A 22,008-nucleotide genomic window follows, 5' to 3' on the forward strand; every position below is an offset into this window, starting at 1 on the left:
GTTTATTTAAGTTTTATTAATTACACTTGATTGAACAATAATATTTGAGATAAAAAACTATTTATAAAATAAATGTAGTTTGTAATTAATTTTAAATTGAAAGTAAGTATAATTTGCTTTTGAGGAAAACCATTGAAATTCTATTGAAATTCTAAAGTGATAATTTTTTTATAACAAGAAAAAATGTTATGATCACACTTTTTTATAGAAGTATTAGGACTTCACCAATAATATTTTAGTATAAATGGTCAACTAGTACACCGAGTCCATCTTTATCTTTTGTTATATTATAAATTTATAAGTAGTATTTTTTTTTTTGCCATCTGAAGATATTATTAAAAACAGGCAGGCCCAAAAGAGGACGTGCCCAAACCGATACATACAAACAAGGCAACAGCCCGGCAAACTAAAAGCCCGAAAAGGCTAAAACGAAAATGGGCCTAAGCCCAACTGATAAAAACGAAACGGCGCCACCCTAACACACGTGTCCGAGATCGATGTTAAGCTTCCACGCGTCCGTCTTGACCAACGCACGCTACACGCGTCGCTTCCCCTTCGCATCGAACCGAAACCGCCGGTGTAGACTTCCGGTCGCCGGATCCCGACATCCCACTAGACCAAATCGGAGACTCCTTCTCCGTCAACTTTGTCGCCAACAACCCACCTCCAACAACAGTATTGAAGGTAAAGGGTTCCTCAGCGAGTCATCTCCGGCTGAAGATCGCCGCTAGACGAGTGCCGCTTCACCGGACCACACCTTTGGCATGCGGGAAATCCGCATCCAACTTCATCACCCCCACCACTTCCAGCGTGGAGAATCAATCGATAAGTAATCGAGATCTCCTCCTGGATACGAGAGCTTGGGAACGCCAGAGAACCACCGAAAGCCGGCCGTCCACACCATAGAGAAGATGGCGACGCCAGAGTCGAAGCCTGACGACCACCGTTAGACAAGCGCGCCGCCGGAGTCAAAAACATCAGATAAAACCGATCCGGTAAACTACTAAACATAAGAAAAAAGAAAAAAGAAAACAAACTGAAGAGCCGGACCGACGGTGGTTATGATAGCCCACCCGTCGGCCGGAATCGGTAATTACGGCGGAGCTTTTGTCTTAGAGAGAGGTCAGAGGATTTCAAGAGAGAGAGTCCTTCAAATTTATAAGTAGTATTATACCTGGATCATAAATTTATAAGTAGTTATACCTTGTTGTATATTAGCATCTAATCAAACAAATATGAAGAAGCAAACGAAAGAAAACAAAACAAAATGCCTTTCAAGATTCCACGAAGGTAAGTTAGTGAGAAAACGGCTCTTTACGTTGTCCAAAAGCCGCCTCTCACCCCCACAAAAGCTTTCCCTTTATAACCCCAACTTTTTTGGTTCTTTCCAACTACATCCAGTTCCAATACATAATCCATATCTATTATATTACATATTTATAGACAAATGCCATGAGCTTATGACCTAATCGTTCTTAGATTAGATTAATCGTTCTTAGATTAGAGCATTTCCAGTGTAAAACGCCATTTTTCTCTAAAATGAAGTAAAAATGAATATAGAGTAAAATTATTTCAATCCTATTCTATTTTTCACTCCAAAATGGAGTCATGAACAAACAAAATATAGATTACTCCATTTATGGAGTACATTTCAAAATGGAATGAGATATAGAATTGGGTTGGAGCATATGTTACTCCATATTCACTTTTACTCAATTTTAGAGTAAAAATGGAGTTAAGTTGGAGATGTCCTAAGGAATTCATCTTATATATTTATTTCTTCTAAAATAAAAGAACTATATTATAAAAATAAGATTTCATCCGATGTACATTTTTATAACCAATTTCTTATATTTTTTAAGAGATGAGTGCTATTTATTCTTCTATTATAAGATCATAATCTCCAATAGTTCACTTTATTTTTTTTCTCAAATAGAGTAATTTTATAATAAAATTATGTTCTATTCCAATAGTACACTATTTTAAGTAAAATATAGAGTGATTACAAGTGAATATATATTAGAAGTTATAAATTACCAATAGTTACCTTATCTTAAGGAATCTTATACATGTTGAGAATTATCTTATTTACGTTTTTTAATCTTTGTTTTATAACAATAGTTGTATCAAACAACTGAATAAAGTATAGCGGAAGACAAAATAAACAGGGAGATAATGTTTATATATTTAGGGAGTAATCAAGATGATTATCAAAATATCAAGTTGTGTATTATAACTATGTGTAATATGTTGGTCCTATGTCTGTTGGGTGAAAAGGACTGGCCGGTGCATTGGTTTTTGGAAGATGTGTGTGCAACTATGCAATTATGGATGTGGCAACTGCGTTGGTGTGTGTCGGTTCCTGCGGCTCGTGGCTGGTGGTGACTTATCGGGTTACGCTTCGCCGTCGCCTATGTTGGTTGCGTTGCAACACGTGTGGGTTCCCTCTCTTCCATCGTCTCTTTTTTGGTGTTTTTTTATTTCACTGCTAAAGTTAAATCTATCGACTAATTTATGTTGTGTTTAGCTCATGTTTCTTTGTTTCGCTTGTATCGTGGTCATCGGTTTCAACACCGGATTTTGTTTTGGTTTTCTAACCTTCGGTTCTCGAAAGTAGCGGCTGGAGGTGTGTGTGGATGCAAGAGTCATATGTCCATATCCTCTCACCGGTGGCACCAGTCAGAAAATAACATATCCTAGTCCCACGTGATTCTCTTAAGCATCAATGATAATGTTGTCTCTCATAACCAACTTGGTCACCTAGCTCCAATTGGATCAAGTTCAGCAGTCGGCTCAAGCCTGTTTTTTTACTGGTTTGTTTTGGCAATGGCGTGAGTGTTCAGATTGGTTTAGCCGTCTCCTTTTTGTTTAGTTTCTCCATTGTTATTATCGGATACCAAATTTCATTTCAAGGAGCAGTCGCTGTGTTAATGGGTTCGAAATCCGACCTTCATGATTCTCAGAGACTAAAGCCTAGGCGAGCAAGTTGGGTCAGTTGAGGTTGGCGGTTCCCTTCAACAGTGTGGTTTTTTTTCTATTTTCCGAGTTTTGATTATCGGGCAAAAAAAAGGAGAGTCGCGTGATCTTTAATAATGTGTGTGGGCGACTCTTTTGAGAAAAAAGGAAATGACGATGGAGTAGTTAGCTTAGGTGAAACTAGTGTCGTTGTCCGTTGATTTTTTTTTGTCAGAGGTGATTATTTTATATTGATAAAATGCAGATTTGCATAGTTTTTCTTTTGATAATTATTATATTATATTGATAAAAGTTGCGCAAGTTATGGTTTTTTTTAAGTATTTCTATTAGTAAATTTTTTTCCTCAAAAATAGAGTAAAAGTAAATATAGAATAAAACTTTAACTCTGTTGTGAAAGTGTGTTTTATTATTGAATCAAAGTGTTCCTTATATAGGAAATATATGGCGACATGGGCCTAAATACAATAGGCCATAAACGGGCCAAGATTACAAGTAAATATCTAATGGGCTGGACATCCATAAACATAATATTCATAACACTCCCCCTTGGATGCCAGAACCATATAGAGCTTGTAGTGTGCTTAATGTTGCCTCATTAAAACCTTACTCGGAAAACCCAGTGGGACAAAACCGAAGTGAAGGAAAAAGAGTACAACACACACTACTCCCCCTGTTCTGGACCTCCGTTCTTCAAGTCTGGCGCATGGACACTTTGATGGTTTAGCTTCATGGGCGCCAAGTCTTGAACTGGTCCTTCTGTTGCCATGTCCCAAACGGATAGGTATACTTCATAGATGTGTAGTTGGTGTAGACATGGTGAAGAAGTCGGCTAACATTTCTCATGACTGAACTTGTAGTACTTTGTGCTTCTTCATCATTCTCCAAATGTGTATAACCTGTTTGAGACCTTGTAAACCTGTAACATTTATTAAAACCAAACAATCCCTTTTCTTTTGGGTTTGGTTAGTATAAATCAATCTCAAACTTTTAGTTCCTTAGAAGGTAACTTAGGATATATTGATCATGTCCCATTGTCTCATGTTCGGACATGCCAAATTTATCTAAGTAAAGTGTCAATAACACTTATGGCAGGGGACGTGTATGGCTTTAGTATCAATGTCTTATGATCTGAACATATCCATAAAACTTATCCGACCTAGTATGGCTTGCCATATCAAGGCGCCAATCATATCAATACATTTCTTTTGGTCGGATGTGCATAAGTCTTAAAAGTACTTATGTAAAGTCTTTCCTGGACCAAGGACACATGCCTTGTCCATAGCCATACCACGATTTGAATATAGTGGTCACTGGAACCGGTTTAGTCGGAACATGATCGAGGGGATCGAGCCGAAACGGGGCCGGAACAAGACCGAGATGATTACATGGTCCATCTTTCTTAGATAAATTTCGACCATGAATGCCTTAGTATATCCATGATCTACTCGGATCATGCTATGTCCATTGTGTGTGTCCCGTTCATAGCTTTTGACCAAACTCTTCATGAACCTTCTTTATTATATGTCCATAACTTGTTCATGAATGGCTATCATGCTATAATTTGATGTTCATCAAAACTAAGCCACTTTTGGATCAATATGCCGTTCCCCTTACTATGGACGTTTCAGGTCGGACAAGACCGAAGGGAACGGATCGGAACGGGCTGGACTAGAACCAAGATGATTAAGGTCGAACTAGGTTGGACGTGATCCTAGTTGATATGGGTCTTTGGTCGTGAATCTGATGGATTCATCCTCTTATTCTCTTTTGACCATATCACATTCTATTCTTGGTACTTTGGATCATATATCTCAATACATATTCATGGCTATCATCTCCACTATAGATCATTGTATTCTTATCATAGCCCGTCCAAGAATCAATCAATCTAATCATCTTTTCTTTAAGTATGAACACAAAGAATTTCCTTCATAATATAAGCATGGAGTGTTTAGGGACGTTCTTATAGAACTCCTTTCACTAAGTATTACTTAGTCTTATCCTTTACATGCATTATATGCCTTATATGCAGCTGCCTTTCGTTTATGTCCATGAATAGCTTTGGAACAAAACTATTCTATGAGAATTTCTTTTCTCATCTTTCTGATACTCTTATCATTTCTTTATCCAGTGATCAATCATGTTGCTTACTACATTTCTCTTTTCTTATATCCAGACCTTTATCACTTTCGGATTTGTAGTAGCATCCACCACATAGGAGTATATCTCCTTATAATATGTTCCTTGGTCTTTGTGAGTATCCTTGTGTAATCAAGCCATTCTTTGAATGCTTTAAATAGGAATATGAACACCTTAGTCCATGTCTCACGATTTCTTTTCCTTTCCCACACATGACCCATTTTCACTGGTTTTATCTTATCAGATGGTGTTTCTATATATGGCCAATACACCCATCTCTTTTATAGATTCTTTGAATCTTTCTTAAACCCCACAGTTTCTTTTAGTCTATGAATGCATTCTTGTATTCTCGTGGGTTTTGATCCTCGTTTATATCTTTTAAACTCAAGTGCTATTTTCTTATGCATCTTTATCTTTTGTGTATGTATGTGTCGACACTTCTTTTATAGTGTTCCATTGTGTTCCAGACATGAACTAATCGATTAGAGATTTCATTCTTACTAAGAACATTTATTACCTTGCAGTTTGGCGTCCCAAACTACATGGTCTGGTACCTTAGATGTTAGCTGCGCAGCCTTATCTCAATGTCTGGTCTGGTTTCCCTTATGACCTCAGATATGTCATTTCTATGCACCTTTCTTTTCATTTCCGAGGTTCCTTATCTTATGGAACATATTGGTCTATCTTTAGACTCTATAGCAACTTGATTATGTCTCTTCTAGGACATTAATTTCGTGGTGCTTAAGCTGGTATGACTTAGTCATTCTTTTTCTTTTCTTTTCAGGTCTAATCTGTCTGGCATTCTTTTAGCTAGCTTTGTATGATCTTTCTTTGGACGTCTTAAATCATATTCTCTGGTCCGAGGATCTTGCCAAGACAAGGATGGTTGATACCATTCCATTTCTTTATACTTGTACCAGCTTATTTCTTTCTCCCCCTGATGTTGGATAGTCGGATTTAATCATGCAATCCGTAAACCTGGCCTTAATCTGATCACCCATATTTGGCTCAAGGTTTCTTATAAAATCGTGGGAGAAAGTATTCTCATATCCAACATATATTCCCAATCTTATCTCATCTTCTTATGAGGTTCCATCCTAGACGGCACATATTATTGTGGTGGTCTATACATAATCTCTTAGGATGGTCTATGTCTGGATCATGACCCTTTATCATTCTTAGGTGGAAATATCTATGCTCACTTTATATGGCCTGATGCATATTTTTATTACATGTAAATCCATGTGTTCCCAAGCATTAGCTAGTGATCTTTGTATCACAAAGAATTCGGCCAACTTCTATCATGGTCATAGACCATGTCACTCGAATTTTTAGTGTTGTTCATGGACCACGGGAGTGTCATTTCTCCCCCTCATGAACATGCTATAAATCTTTTAGATGTTTGGAACATTATAACCTATTGAGTTTCCCTTGTGTACATGTTACACAACGTGAGATTCTATGGGATAACTCTTTTGTGCCTTTTTCGATATCAATCTTTGCATCAATTTTAAAGACCTGGATGGCTAGTCCAGTCATGCCATAAAGTGTATAAAATTTCTTGGTCAACCTATCTGGTTACCTAGGCCTTTTTCCTTTATCATACTGATCTTTTAGCATAGTTTAGATCAGTTGGGAGTACAGTCTCGGCCATTTTTATGCCTTGGGCAATTTTTACTTTCTTTATAATCTTAAGAAACTTATATTTCCTTTGCCCATTGGTTCAATGTGGAAACCATTCATTTTTCAAAATTTTATAACTCAAATGGGACTTTTGTTTGGGTGAATAATTCATGCCTCTTTTAGGCAATGCCTTTGGTCGGATAATTTTAATTACTATACTCATTTTTAAATTTTTATTTTGTCATTTATCAATCAAGAAATTATCAAGCAAATCAAATAAGATAATATAAAAATAAAACAACTCTTATAATAAAATTGTAAATGACAAACAAATCAAAACATAAATCAAGCCGACAATTCCCTTTATTATTCTGGACGTGGCTTCTTTGGATTCATCCTTATTCTCTCCAGCCTTATTGGCTTCAGGAAGTCTCATCTCACTGGTTTTCTTTAGTATCTCATTATTCTTCTCAGCTTGTAATAGATACGAGATCAAATTCGTATAAGTGGTGAAACCTTTTTTTTTTTTGTATGTATATTGTAACAATAGATCCCTTGGATCAGCTGTGAGGAATGTCTTTTCCAGTAAATCTTCCTCTGTTACCTCTTCACCACATAGTTTCAATTTAGAAACGATTTTGATTAGAGCTGAGTTATATTCATCTACGGACTTAAAGTCCTGAAATCTGAGATTTATCCACTCATGCCTAGCCTTTGGTAATAACACTATTGTGTATCTGGATTTTAACTCTGTCCAAAGGTCTAGAGGATTCTCAATATTTAGATACTGATCTCTGAGATCCTCAGTGAGATGTTGGCGAATAATTGTTACTGCCCCATATTTTTCATTTTCAGTTGCATACTCGCCTTTGATGATACATCTGTCAAGTCCTCTTATCTTCAGGACACTTGCAGTGTTCATGGCCCATTTTACATAATTATCTCCAGAGAGATTAAGGGCTGGATAATCCAAATTTGACATCTGAAAATATAGATTTTAGAGTCTTATTATTTGACTTATAATCAGATTCAAACAATGCATTTTGGTTTCTTTCAACCTTTTAGTTATGCAATGTGATTTGGTTTCTTTCAACCTCTAAATTATATAATCTAATTCGATTTATTTTAGTCAATATAGCAATGCAACTTTGGTTTCTTTCAACCTTTAAATTTATGCAATGCAATCCGATTTTTCTTTCAATCTAGCAAGTAGACTAAAATTTAACAATTTCAATCGAAAAACACCTATTTGCAATCGGATTTCATAAAAAAATAGGGTTTGTATAATTCTCAATCCTAAGCAGTTCTAAACATCAAGAACAACTTTTAAAAAAATCAAACTAGACAATCAGATCAATATTCAAGTCGGAATCATTAAAAAAAAAATTAGATGTTTTTGGATGAAAACCGATCTTGTTTATGTTTTAGGGGATTGATCGATTTCTAGGTTTAAGGATTCGATTTGATCATTCAGATCAAGGGGGTTTTGAGATTTAGAAACCATTGTGGTTTCGATTTTAATTGTAAAACAATCTCATATCGAACTTTTGGTTTAAGAGTTTCGATTTACTCATGGAAGGATTTGGACCTATTAATCTTTGCTATGGTTTGATTTGGGGTTTTGCAAAATTTTAATGGTCATTCCTTTATCAATCAACCATGTTCGATTATGATTTCTTTTAGGGTTTCAAAGTTTACCTTTAGAACTTTGAAGTGTAGATTTGGACCACCGAGAACGGATCAGGAGCTGGTCGCGTGTCCTAGGTTGAGCAAAAACCTCTTGTATCTTTAGAAACCTTAATCAAAAACGAATCAAAACAAGTTAGTATAGATAGATGAAGCAAATCGCATAACATAACAAAGTATAGAGAGAGGCTGCAGTTTAAGTTTTTTGATTAGGGTTTTAGAGTAGTTGACGGCGCGGATTGGAACGGAGCTTGAGGGCGCGTGTCAGATCGGATTGATACGAGGTTTGCGGCGATGGATTCTTCACGTCAAGAGCTTCAATTTGATATATTACACGTCGTCTGGATCCTTACGGTTTGTGAGAACGAACGGTTTGAAGTCGTCAGATGAGTTTTAGAATTTCAGAGTTTTAGGTCACTCGACGGCGCGTCTTAGAATAGAGTGTAAGGGCGCGTCCGGAATCAGATAGAGGCGAGGCCGACGGCGTTGGATTCGTCTCGTCAAGAGCTTCAATTTGATATATTACTCGTCGTCTGGTTTTTCAGGGTTGAAGAGATCGATTGATTTGAAGTTGCGCCGAAATTAGGGGTTTTAGGGTTACTGGCGGCGCATATTAAAACAGAGCGTGAGGGAGCGTCCGAGATCGGATTGACACGAGGTTTACGGCGTTGGATTCGTTTCGTCGAGAGCTTCGATTTGATATGTGGCTCGTTGTCTGGATCCTTACGGTTGGAGAGATAGAGCGATTTTAAGATGCGCCGTTTTTAGGGTTTTTGGTGGTTTTGGTAACTAGAGTTTTTGGAGAACGTATCGTGCTGATAACGTGTTGTGAAAGTGTGTTTTATTATTGAATCAAAGTGTTCCTTATATAGGAAATATATGGCGACATGAGCCTAAATACAATAGGCCATAAACGGGCCAAGATTACAAGTAAATATCTAATGGGCTGGACATCCATAAACATAATATTCATAACAAACTCAATTATAATTTTTACTAAATGAAGTGGTGAATAAACAAAAGATAGATTATTTTATTTACGTAGTAAACTTCTTCATAGAGAGCGAAAAAAAATTGAGTAATGATAATTATGAAGAAAATAGTAACGCCGCCACCGTCTCATTATCATTATTCTCTACTTTTGTTAATTTCTCATAATTATAAAGAAAAATCATTGCCGGTGTGCCATATTCTACCAAAAATATTAAGAAAAAAAGAAGGTTAAAGAGAACGCCGTTCAAGCAAAAAGGTTGAGCAACTTTGTCGTTTCTCCTCCGCGTGCGAACCTTTCACCGGCGATGTTGTCCGTAAACGGCGTCGTTGTAACGGATTCCCCTGAGTACATAGACGGTGTTTCGGGTCGAGCCGTTTCCTCCTTAAGCTGTCTCGTTTTGATCGGAAAAATAGAGAGTAGAGAGAGATCTAGCTCCGAACACGGTCGTTGTTGCTGTTGGTGCTGTTCTGTCCCTAATCGTTTCCGCTTAGGCGGAGTAACCGTAGGTCTGGACCTTGAGCTCGAGAATCGGCAGTGGTGGTAGATATTCCCGTCACCGGAATCATTCAACATCTCCGTGCAGATCTCCGATGCTTCGTCGGAAGTTGGAGAAGGGAACCCACCGAACCCGCCGTCGCGTGTAAGAAGCTCCGGGATGGGTCTCAAAGAACCGCCGCGAAGAACCGTCTCAACCGCCGCTTGACAGATATTCCAGTTCCCCGTCCACAACAACCCCACGGCACCGTTCACCGGATTCACAGTTCTCCCACAAGCTTCGTAGAGCAAGGACTGGAACAGAGCTGCAAAATATTTAACCCCCTAACGACGTTCAGACAACGATGACGTCATAAAGAAACAAAACAAAACAGAAGAAAAAGAAGATCTTGGTTAACGTACCGGGACGCTGAGATTCCGGTACGGAGGAGATAAATGACATTAAACCGGCACGGCCGAAGAATTTAGCGACGAATACGGTGGCGTGGCCTTGAGCTTCGGCAGGTTCGATCCATTGGATACAAGGACGGAGGATGCAACTCTCGCTACAACCTTTTCGAAGCACGCGACAACCATTGCAACTCATTCTTAAATGTTCTCTTTAAGTTTGCTTTTATCTGGGAGATTCACATGAATTTTAAGATTTAGAAATAGATATTTGCACAGAGATGAAGAGAGAGAGAGAGAGAGAGAGAGAGAGGGACGAGGGTTTCAATGTTTTATTGAAGATGAAGCCGACCTATGTTATTATATAGACATTTTGTAATAGATTATTATGTAGACATATTGTTTGAGATATACTTAAGTAAAGGAATGGGTCATGCTACAGACTAAAGAGTTCATTTTTAATTGTATAATTAACTGTTGAAGTGTAAACCAATTACAAATACAGAATGGTTACTTACTATTAGAGGTTGACAAAAAGAACTTATTGTTCGAAAATTTTTGTTATTATTTTCGGCATATTTAATACTAAAATGGTTCGATTGTGTAAGAAAAAAAATTATATAATTAAACCGAATAAAAAGGCAAATGAATTTAAAATAATGTTTATGAAAAATTAAGTAAAAATAAATAAAAGAATGGTATGTGCTTGTTGACTAGTTGGTGATAAGGAGAGAGAAGGAAAAAAGGTTAGATTCCAAGGTGATGGGTGCGAACGGCTCCGTGTCTCCGCGAATAGTTATGCCTCCTCAACCATTGGTTCTTTTTATTACAAAAGTAATATACTACTCCTTCTGTTTTTTAAAAATCCATGTTCTTGAAAAAAAAATTGTTTTAAAAAGATACATTTTTTACTTTTTCAATGTATTATTTAATGAAAATCTGTTAACTTCAAAAAAATTAATTGTGTTTATTGGATTTTTATTGGTTAAAGATTATGGAAAATTGTTATTTACAAAAATCAATATATTTTTAATGTGATTTCTTAATATATGTGAAAAGTTTAGAATATGTATCTTTAAAAAACAGAGGGAGTATAAATTTCTAGGGACATTAAAATATTCATATACATTGTTGCGTCATGCGTGAACGATCTCGAGCATTCGATGGAATTGCCAAATTAAAATAGTCTTTCTACATGTCCAATCATTTTGCTGGTTGACAAATACTACTAGTTGTGTTTCAAGTTTTAATTAGTACTACAACTTTCTCAGCCGATATTCGGCTATTTTAGAATAGTTCTCAAATGCAATGTCCTAATTAAATTCGAAATTGATTCTTATAACGTATCCACTTCTTTCAACTTTCAAGTTCGTTTTCCTTCACATCTATTCGTTAAACTAAATTTTCATTTCTTAACTATCCCATGTAGGGTTCACATACTTTGTAAACAATTATTATAATTTATGATACCGATTAAATTGTGTTGTTTAGGTTAAGTCTAGCTGACCCTTCAGTAAAACAAATCCACTATCTGACCCTTAAATCATCCTTAAGGGTTTTGATTTTTTAGTGTTTAAGAAATAGGCTTCTGTCGACGATGCTGTCTCAAGTGTGTGACCAAATCAAATATTTCTTCCACTTTTACATTAGTAAACAACAAATATAAATATATACTACATCCTTATCATAGTTAAATATTACTTTAGATTTTTGTAATTAATATTTTAATAGTTTGATATACGTATTTTGATGTCTATCAAAATAAAATATAAATTAAAATATTTTTAATATGTTAATTTTAAAAAAATATACTAATACGATAAAACACAAAACTGATTATTTATCTTAACGTTTCATGGAAGTATCTGCATCTCACTCGTAGTAATCAAAACGGCACGGTTTGATGGCTTGCGTGGTGTCATCCTAATCATCACCTAGACAATTAGAACACTCCAATGGAGAGTTCTTAACATGGTTTCCAATATTAAGTATTATTATGAATATTTTTCTTAACAAAAAAAAATCTTGAAAATACCAAAAAAATATACTTATAAGTCTTTTAAGATAAATTAGTTTTGCAATTGACTTAATTGTATTAGAAATTTAACTTTTTCTAAAAGATTTATATCCAGGAAAGTCTTTCAACATAAGGCTTCCGGAAAAATCTTCCAACAAAAAGTTTCCGCGAAAATGTCCTCAACGGTCAGTGGAAGTGTTGTATAAATTAGTGTTGTATAAACTAAGGATTATAGTTTAGATATAAATTCAACTTATATGTGAAGTCAAATTCTAAAATATTAATTGTAATATATATATATATAATATTAGGTAATCTTGTAACTTTATTTAAGAAAATAATGAATTTAATTGTACATTATTAATTAATTTTATAATTAATTTAATGAAAATTAAAATATATATTTAGATGGACCAACATATTTTTCTCATGATTATGAGAAGCATTTTGTCATAGCTAATATGTTGTATTGCTTGTAAAATAATATATAAGAGATTAATATTTATCTCTAATTTATAATGATGTAGTTATCTTCTACTTTGATTATTAAAAATATATACAACATATAAAATTTGCCTATTTTTGAGTGCTTGATACAGATTTTCATTCTATTTTTAATCAATCCAAACCACTTCATTAATTTACTTACTAAACAAGTTGATATCATTTATTACAGAAATACAAAACAAAACATATTTATTTTCTCACTTTTTAACTACTTCTATACATATTTCAAATCAAATAATAATTTAAAAATTGATTTCTATAAAAGATTAATTAAAAATATACATGTATTCAAAAATTAATTTTACTATAATATTTTCCAATAATCATTATAAAAATATTTCAATATATATAAGAAAATATAATACAAAACTAAATTTAAAACACCAACTTAAATTATTGCTTTTATATTTCACATAAAGTTTTTAAAATATAATACATGTGATTATTTATACGATGGTACATTGGTACGTATAAAATACTATTAATTATATAATTACATAAATGATGGTACATATAAAATAACTTAATAAGATTAATTATATGATGACACATGTATAATATATAATAGTGACATGAAAAACAAAAAATTATTTTCATTTTTGTATTTTATCGTTTACATTCATTTTATCTTTTTAACTACTTCATTAATTATATTTACTAAAATATTTTGACAAAATTTATTTTACATATTAACTATAATAATTTGATATATTTCATTAAAATTACTCTATTTGTGACAAGTATGCATGGGCATTTCGCGTACCGGTTCGGTTCGGATAGTTTGGATAGGGGGTTAGAGGATCCACCAAGTACTTGACTTATTTTTGGTTCAGTTCGGTTCGGATAGTTTCGGGTTTGATTCGGTTCAGATAACAAAACTAGGAACCGGAAAATAACCAAAATAATATTGGTTCTCATTTGGTTCAGGTTCGAATAGTTCGAATAAATTTAGGATAAAATATCAAATAATTATGATGATTTAGATAAAAATTTTAAATATTCTGAATTACTTTGGATATTTCGGATATAATTATCCGGATACTTTTGGATAGGCTATTTCGGATATTTTATAATAATGTAGTTATCTTCAAATATTTTTAGATTCTTTTAAGAAAATTTACCGATTTGGATACTTGTACCAAAATTAATAACTAATCAACTTAGTTTGGTATTTTAAATTCAAACTAAGTTTAATCTAAAAATAACCAAATAACCAAAATTAGCCATGTTACTCTTACTCTATTTGATTTGGATTCACTTCTGATGTATAAAAACCTAAAAATATTCATATATTTATACAATTAATTATATTATGACACAAATAAAATATATAATACTAATTATGAAAAACAAAATATCAATTTATATAAAGGTAAAAATTAACATATCCCCACGGACATATACGGATCAACCTCTTTCTCTAGTTATCCTTTAAAACGTTCTTAGGTTTTGTCCACCATTTAAAAAGCCCAAAGGACTCAAAACGTCGAAAGTCTATATGAATCTATCGGAAGGAAAAAACATAATGGCTTCGCCCGGGTTCGAACCGGAGACCTTCAGTGTGTTAGACTGACGTGATAACCAACTACACCACGAAACCATTTTTGATGTTTACTGTTCACACTTGTAGATAATGTTTCCTTTGTGTATTCTTTACTCATTCTCCCTTGCAACTACTCAATATTAACAAGAAGCCTAGATTAGAATATCATCTATGAGAAAACAAGGGAGATCACTGGTTCAAAGAAAACCCAAGCTTTTTAATAAGAATAGTAAGAAGAGGATCAGAAAAGAATAATGATCAAGTGACCTTTGCAAGATTCAAGAGAGAAACCAGTGTAAGAAGAAGGATAACCATCATGAAGCTTCTACTTATCATTATTATCTTCACTATTCTTCCTTGGAGCAGCAGCCGATCAATATTCATTTTGGGAATGTTCTAGCTTCCTCTGAAGGGCAGCTGTTTAAATTTGATTATGAGTCTGTTTTAGCTTCTTCCTCAGAGCAGGAACAAAAAAATACTGATCTCTTTCCATGGAACAACAGCCTATCAATGATTATTATGACTTTATTCTAGCATATCCCTTGAAGCAGGCGCAGCTGATCAATATTGATTATGAGTCTGTTTTAGCTTATTACTCGGAGCAGCAGCCGATCAATATCATATGAAAGGTTCAAAGAGAATAGGAAGGATGATCATGAAGCTCTTATCTATCATCATCATCATAACTTTGTTTGAAACTTCTCGTCTTAGAGCTGATCTTGAAAGCAAAGAAGAATTTTCACTGCCTCTTTCGTTTGTTCTTCATAGCCACAAGATTCTTCTTTGCTTTCAACATCACATCCCTCGCTTCCTCCATTGTGGCCTTTTGGTTTACAACAGAGCTCTAAAATCACATAGCTACCGCTTGCATTATGTTCCTGTCTCCATCTTTTCGTTTACCGCTTCTTTGTAAACTTCCTCTCACGATAGTAATTCTTCAGCTTAAGCAGTTTCTCAACGTTTTTATTAACCACTCTCTTCAATTTCAGATGTGTTTTCATTACATTGGTGTCACCTTTCCGCTTCTCTATCTCCAACTCCACCTCTTGTGTCTCATTTAGCTTTGCTTTCATTTCCATTATCATCTAATCTAATGAAGCTTCCCTATCTTTTTCTGCAAAAGTTGTCATGTTTTGAGAAGCTCAAAAGTTGAACATGGGAGCTTTAGTCCAACTGAAGAAAGTCTTGTCTGATTTTCTTTTGCAGGCTTCATTACTTCCTTATTCGACTCATTATGCTCCCACTTCATATTAACTGCTACTTCTCATCAGGAAAAAAACAAAATATTAAAAAGAAAACCAATGCGTCTGCCGGGAGTCGAACCCGGGTCTATTGCTTGGAAGGCAATTATCCTAACCGTTGGACTACAGACGCTTTATGTCTGTTGGCTACCTTTAGCATAGTAATAATATAGCTGTTGGACTTCAGAACTAGGAATGCATTAATGTAACATAAACGATGAAGACAATGATGTGGATCAAGCAGGAAGAAAGAAAAGTTTGATTTTGACGAAAGTTCCTAACAATAGCACGAAGAAGGAAGAAAAGTGTAGACGAGAATATTGATAAGATCAGATCAAACCAACGTTAGCGCAGTTGAAAAAAAAAAATTGACCTGCAATCAAGGCTGATCCAGAGTTAAAGGCTAAAGCTCACGCAACACCCGTTTTATACGCTGTAAAAGAAATTATACAAAAGTTTGGGGATATTAAATTTTGCGAGTGTTAACGGTTTATAGACACCAATTTATTTATTTTTCTAGGCGTCTAATTACTCAAGACAATATCTGCTTTTGCAATAATGCCTTCAAAAGTTGCAAAAGATAAATGTGTTCTTAATAGTTGGTTTCCATGAAAGACTTTAGCTCTCCGATCACCATGAGTCAATTCGTCTACAAAAGAGCCAGAGGTAAATCATTCAACTCGTCATCTCCGGGTGAATCATTGCCATGTAGTGATACAAATGTTAGTTAAAAACAATTCAAGAGTTCTAGATTTAATCTGTGATCGGTAGGTATGTTGTGTATTAGTTTTGTATCTCACTTGATCGTAACATTGAACACTTAGTATTAGACATACCAATGCCATTTTGGTTTAGTTTTCAACAGTGACGAATATGTTTATTTTTGGTAGACTATTCTTGCTCACGGTCAGTGCAACAATTTTAATCAACTATAAAAAGTTTGGAAGCGATAGAAACAAACCTAGCGGAACACAATGGAAAGACTACGAGCAAAAATGATGTTGAGAACTTTGGTCAAATTCGGTTTTGCAATTGAATTAGGTAAGCTGAATCATATACCGTCAAAATGAAAAAAAAAAGAGAACAAAAGAACAAAAACTCGAAATGAAATAGATTGGCTGTAAAATGATTTCCTTCTAAATCCATAGCTAGGCAAACCCGTAAAAAAGATTAACAAATAAACCACCAACATATGGGAAATCTTTAAAGAATTGTAATGCACCAGGATAAAACACAAACAGCGACCCAAATTATCAACCTCACTAGCATAATACTCGTAAAATGAATCAATCTCAAGCATAAAATCAGCGCAAGCAAACATTCAATATTAAAAGCATCAATTAAACTGTAGATAAAAGCTAAAGTGTCGAAATCATTACCGAAACTGAAATCAAAAGACAGAAGTTCATATCCGAAACACAAAATTTGAAACAACGATAAAAAAACCTTACGACAAATCTCTCGCTTAATCAACGTTCTGCATAACATCCTCAGCAGTGAACTTGGTCCCCTTGTCCTTATCCGCAGCAGCACGCCCCTTGGCCTTCCTCTCCAGCAACGACTTCCTGTCCTTATCAAGACGAAGCTTCGTGATCACCACTTTCGACGGCTGCACGCCGACGTTCACGGTGGTTCCGTTCACCTTCTCCCTCGTGATCCTCTCGATGTGAATCACCCACTTGCGACGGTACACCTGGACGACCTTTCCCTCGCGTCCCTTGTAGGTCCCGCGAACGATCTGAACCTCGTCGTCCTTGCGGATGGGCATGGATCTGACGTTGTACTTCGCGCGGAGGTCGGTGGAGAGAGGTGAGCTCATGATGACGCGCCTCTCGCTCGATGAGGCTGTGAAATGAGCCTTGCGGTTCTTCCTGCGAGAGGAGGTAACTCTTGGGTTGTACTTCATCTTCGGCGCCGGGTTGTGGAGAAACTCTCTCTCTCTCTCTCTCTCTCTTTAGGGTTTTTTCTCTGTGGACGAGGAAGCGACTGTGAGTGTTAACGGCGAATATATAGTCTGTACACAGAGCTAGGTTTTAACCCGACACTAGGGCTTTCTTTGTAATGGGTTTGGGCTTGTATGAGACTTCCACTCTTTAGTTTTATAATGGGCTTTCTCCGTTAAAATTACACTTTTGAAAGAAATTGCGAGAATACAAAACCATAATTGTGCATCTCTCATGTGATAATGAACTAGTTTTCATTAATATAGCATAAATCTTTGTTCAAAAAGAAACATATAAATCATGCAAGTCTATATTACACAGTGTATAATTATAAAAAAAATATTTGTTATTATTTTAAGTAATTAAAAAAGTTTCAATATCTATATGCATTCAAAACTCAAAAGTGACATTGCTTGAGCTCGATTTGAGGTATTTGCCAATCAATCAAGACTTAGTTACCAGTCATGTCATGCAAATTAGAGGAGCAACTTATCTGCTGGGAGGAAGCTTTTTTTTTTTCAGCAACAAGAAATTTTATATAAGATAACTGGCCTCAGGTCCAAGTAGTTAGAGAATGAAATAAGCATGCATTTGACAAGTTATCGGCTAGTCCATTATCATTCCTAGAGACAAAAGAAATACAGCAGAATTCAAACGACGAAGATAAAGATTCGATGTCCGATAGAATTCCGTAGAGGTTCATCGGCTTAGTAACCGAATTGATCGCTTTGACAAGCGACAAAAAGTCTGAACGCAGCCAGATTTTGGTGATACCGAGATATCGTGCATGAGAGAGAGCTTCCCTTATAACCAAACCTTCAGCCATGGTAGCAGATGAAACTCTTTCCTGGAATTGGCATCCGTCTAAAGCAGCCAAAGGAGCAGAGGAGTCGAAGATCCAAGCCAGACCCGCCGATGATGTATCCGTCTTCCAGGCCGCATCGTAGTTACATGCGATAGTGTCTTCCGGAATCGATTGGGGTCTCGTCGGGATCTGAGTTATCTTCTTAGCGTCCAGCGAGTGGTTTTGAGCTTGGGTCCATTCGCTCCCAATAGAGCTCTTGATGCAGTTGCTTGAGGTGATGTAGGTCGATTCTCGAAAAAGAGCTGATTTCTCGATGTCTACATGTTCCAGCACACCCAAGAGAAAGTGTCGCCTGAGATTCCACACGGTGGTAGACTTATCCAATCTCTTGACTCCTCTAACACCGAGATAAAGGAGCAGAGCCTGTCTGGATTGGAATCATGCAGTAAGCTAGAAACAAATTTTAAGCTATATAAAGGTAAAATCCTTGTTAACTTTAATTTAACAAATAGATCAGAATTATTAAAAGGAAAATATATGAGAAAGGTGTCAAGAGAACTGGATCTTGTTTAGAAAAACAATGAACTTTATAGTTCTTTTAAACTCGAGACTATAAGTCACTATAACATATTTACATGTGAATTTAGTTTGGAAATAATCAAACAAGTTTTTCTTGGTATAGACTGTTTGCCCGAACAAATTCGTATATAAACATTTCAATGTTATAACTTATAACAGCAAAATATGTTAGTTAGTAACACAAAACCAATCAAACTTGATAGAATATTAATGCAATAGTACTATATATACACAAAAGTCTAATTAATATATTTGAAATTTAGTGAAAATTTGAATGTAGAACCAAACATATCTGCAGCATGTGGATGTGGTCCCTCTATATGAAGGAGAAGGTTATTGAAGAAGAAAAGGAAAAACGCATTTAAAGACTTTCACGTATATTATAACGATCACAAAAAATCATCTATTACCTCTATTACCACATTTATTGTCATTCACTGCAAGTTTTCCTTTCTTTTATTTACTCTCAAAAACCTAACCGGCGATTTCGAATCTTCTCTGGAAATCACAGAAATACTTTCTTTCTTTCTTTCATCTTCTCTCTAAGAGAACCAAAGAAACAAAAATAGAATGAAGCGAGGAATAAATTTAGGGTTTGTAGATACGATCTACGAAGAAGAAGAGTACATGGATCACTCCTCTTCCTTCTCTTCTTCTTCGTCATCTATATCTCCTTCTCCTCAACCACGTATCAATCTCTCTTCTTATTCAATGGAGCTTGAATCTAGAGTCCTTAAATGGTAAGGTTTCTCTAAGTTTTTAGCAAAATTTTACCGAATTTTAATTTAATTTTAGTGTTATTTGTTTGCTATGATTATTATTCTATTTTTTGTTTTCATATATTCAGGTCGTTGGTTAATAATTCTAAACCTGATGTGTTGGTACATGTGGGAGGCACAAGCTTCCATCTTCATAAGGTTACGTTTTTCAAACTTTTGTTTGCCAATTTCGGACATTGCCCATTTGTTTAGTTTATCAAAATCAACAAACATTTCAACGATTTTCCATGGTATGTTTACCAAACGTAATTCAGTGAATTTGATTTTTGAATATAATAATCTTTCGAAATATTTTCTAAAACCTTTATCTTTTGAAAACTCATAAAATTTAGCTATTTAGAAAAATAAAATAAAATTTGTTCAAAAAAAAAAAGAAAAATAAAATAAAATAAATTACACATTTAATGTGAAAAAGGTCTGATTTGATTGAATGTCATGTTTTTTATCCCATAGGCTCCTCTGTCATCAAGGAGTGGCTATTTAAAACGCCACCTAACGAACGTTAACGAATTAACTCTCTCACCGCCGTTAAACATAACGGCTGAAACGTTCTCGTTAGTAACCGCTCTCTGCTACGGCTCTCACCTCGAACTAACGCCGTTCAACGTCGTTTCGCTGAGAGTCGCCGCCGAGCTTCTTCTGATGACGGGAGCCGGAAGAAACGACGTTAGAGATAACCTGCGAAACTTAACGGAGTCTTATCTCCGACGAGTCGTCTTCGTCAACGTCGACTACGTCAAGATCGCTCTACGTTCGTGCCTCGCCTTGCTTCCGGAATCGGAAACGACGGCGTTTCTAGTCGGTAGATGCGTCGAAGCTCTGACGGAAGTCGGAGATGGAGAGTGCGTCGACGAGTTTCTCGAGCAAGCCGTTATACTTCCCGCCGGAGATTTCGTCGTCGTTTCCCGCGCCGTGCAGCAACGGTTCCCGCGCCACGATTTGCTTTACAGAGTCGTCGATGCTTACGTGAAGGTAGGGGTGATTTCGTAAAATCCGTATTTAAATTCGATTAATGAATGTTACGTGTCGTTTTACGATTGGATGTATGTTTTTTCGGCAGGAGCGTGACGGAGAGATAACGGAGGAAGAGAAGGTTCAGATATGCAATTCGATAGACTGCGACAAACTCTCGCCGCCGTTACTCATCCACGCTGTCCAAAACCCGAAAATGCCCCTGAGGTTTATCGTACGCGCGATGCTACAGGAGCAGCTCAACACGCGCCACTCGATCGTAACCGTCGCTGCCACTTCCGCGGGGCATCGAAACGGAGAGATTACCGAGGCGGAGAGAGACTCCTCCTCCTCCTCCGTGACGCTGAGGTCGCTTCTCCAGAGAGACACGGCGGCGAGGCAGAACTGTCGGCTGAGAGCAGCGATGGATTCCACAAGCTCGAGGATCAGGAGCTTGGAGAAAGAGCTCGAGGAGATGAAGAAGCTCATATCGAAAGAATCGGGACGGATCACTGACTCTGCTCGGTCCGCGAGCTTCCACTGCGTTCACAGTTCCAGTAACGTAAACAAGATGCAGAGAGGATCGGTTTCATCGCTCAGCACGACTTTCCGGCGAGGAGGATCATCTCCTCCGCCGCCGCCGCGGGACAGACGCGAGAGAAGTCTTGGTAAGAGACTGATAAAAGGACTGAAGAATGCTTTCTCTTCTTCATCATCCAAACAAGAAGGTAAGAAAGATGCAAATACAATAGAGGAGATTTATGATGGATTAGAAGATTTCGTCATCTCTGAAGAACTTCAATCTCACTACATCAAGAGCAAATGATATCTATCTCTATCTATCTATTACATTAATAGCTTGTGTAGCCAAAGTGATTCTATGTTTCTTCTTCAAGTAATGTAGTGGATGGATGGATGGATATCTTTACGATTTTGTAGATCTTTGAGTTGAAGTTCTGTTTAGCTGCAAATATATGTTTTGTTAAAGTTCATGTGTTAGTGTTATATCCTAAGGATGATGAAAACAGGAAGATGAGAAGAAACCATATATATAGTTTACCTGCAACGGAAGATAGTCATTTTCCGCCTCGTACTTTCTTCTTTTTTTCTTGGCTTTAGCTTTTGCAGCCGCTTCTTTAGCCTCTAGTCTAGGTGAGGCTCTCTTACCTGCTTCCATAGCAGCAGATAAAACATCTGAGCCGTCAACAGCTATCGATTTTATTCTTTTCTTAAACTGCAGTAAACTATGGTTGAAGGGAAATTGTGCTTAGTGACCTCTTTAGAGTTCCCCATTACTTCCTCTGTCAGGGCGTAAATTAGGCTTCTTTTTGGGTCCTCCAAGC

The 22,008-nt window shown here is 36.1% G+C and overlaps 3 protein-coding genes, 1 long non-coding RNA gene and 2 other non-coding genes across 6 annotated transcripts; 2 read left to right on the forward strand and 4 right to left on the reverse strand.

Moving 5' to 3' along the window:
* The first annotated feature begins 2,148 nt into the window (after positions 1-2,148).
* LOC130496545 (uncharacterized) lies at positions 2,149-3,229 on the forward strand. The gene is made up of 2 exons (XR_008935706.1): positions 2,149-2,436; positions 2,618-3,229. It is a non-coding gene; the product is annotated as an uncharacterized LOC130496545 (long non-coding RNA).
* Positions 3,230-9,437: 6,208 nt separating this feature from the next.
* Positions 9,438-10,635, reverse strand: LOC108809149 (LOB domain-containing protein 38). Its single transcript, XM_018581284.2, has 2 exons — positions 10,316-10,635; positions 9,438-10,218 (listed from the first exon to the last, which is right to left on the reverse strand). Exons 1-2 carry the CDS (start codon positions 10,497-10,499, stop codon positions 9,662-9,664), a joined length of 741 nt encoding a protein of 246 aa, XP_018436786.1. The 5' UTR covers positions 10,500-10,635; the 3' UTR covers positions 9,438-9,661.
* A 3,715-nt stretch (positions 10,636-14,350) lies between these two features.
* TRNAV-AAC (transfer RNA valine (anticodon AAC)) lies at positions 14,351-14,424 on the reverse strand. Its single transcript has one exon. It is a non-coding gene; the product is annotated as a tRNA-Val (tRNA).
* Positions 14,425-15,669: 1,245 nt separating this feature from the next.
* Positions 15,670-15,741, reverse strand: TRNAG-UCC (transfer RNA glycine (anticodon UCC)). Its single transcript has one exon. It is a non-coding gene; the product is annotated as a tRNA-Gly (tRNA).
* Positions 15,742-16,912: 1,171 nt separating this feature from the next.
* Positions 16,913-17,601, reverse strand: LOC108806834 (60S ribosomal protein L26-1). The gene has a single exon (XM_018579035.2). It carries the CDS (start codon positions 17,512-17,514, stop codon positions 17,074-17,076), a length of 441 nt encoding a protein of 146 aa, XP_018434537.1. The 5' UTR covers positions 17,515-17,601; the 3' UTR covers positions 16,913-17,073.
* A 1,730-nt stretch (positions 17,602-19,331) lies between these two features.
* On the forward strand, positions 19,332-21,670 carry LOC108811703 (BTB/POZ domain-containing protein At3g49900). Its single transcript, XM_018583791.2, has 4 exons — positions 19,332-19,675; positions 19,783-19,852; positions 20,168-20,686; positions 20,775-21,670. Exons 1-4 carry the CDS (start codon positions 19,506-19,508, stop codon positions 21,489-21,491), a joined length of 1,476 nt encoding a protein of 491 aa, XP_018439293.1. The 5' UTR covers positions 19,332-19,505; the 3' UTR covers positions 21,492-21,670.
* The last annotated feature ends 338 nt before the right edge of the window (positions 21,671-22,008 follow it).

Source organism: Raphanus sativus, chromosome 6 (genome assembly GCF_000801105.2).
Source record: "Raphanus sativus cultivar WK10039 chromosome 6, ASM80110v3, whole genome shotgun sequence".
Classification (NCBI taxonomy): domain Eukaryota; kingdom Viridiplantae; phylum Streptophyta; class Magnoliopsida; order Brassicales; family Brassicaceae; genus Raphanus; species Raphanus sativus.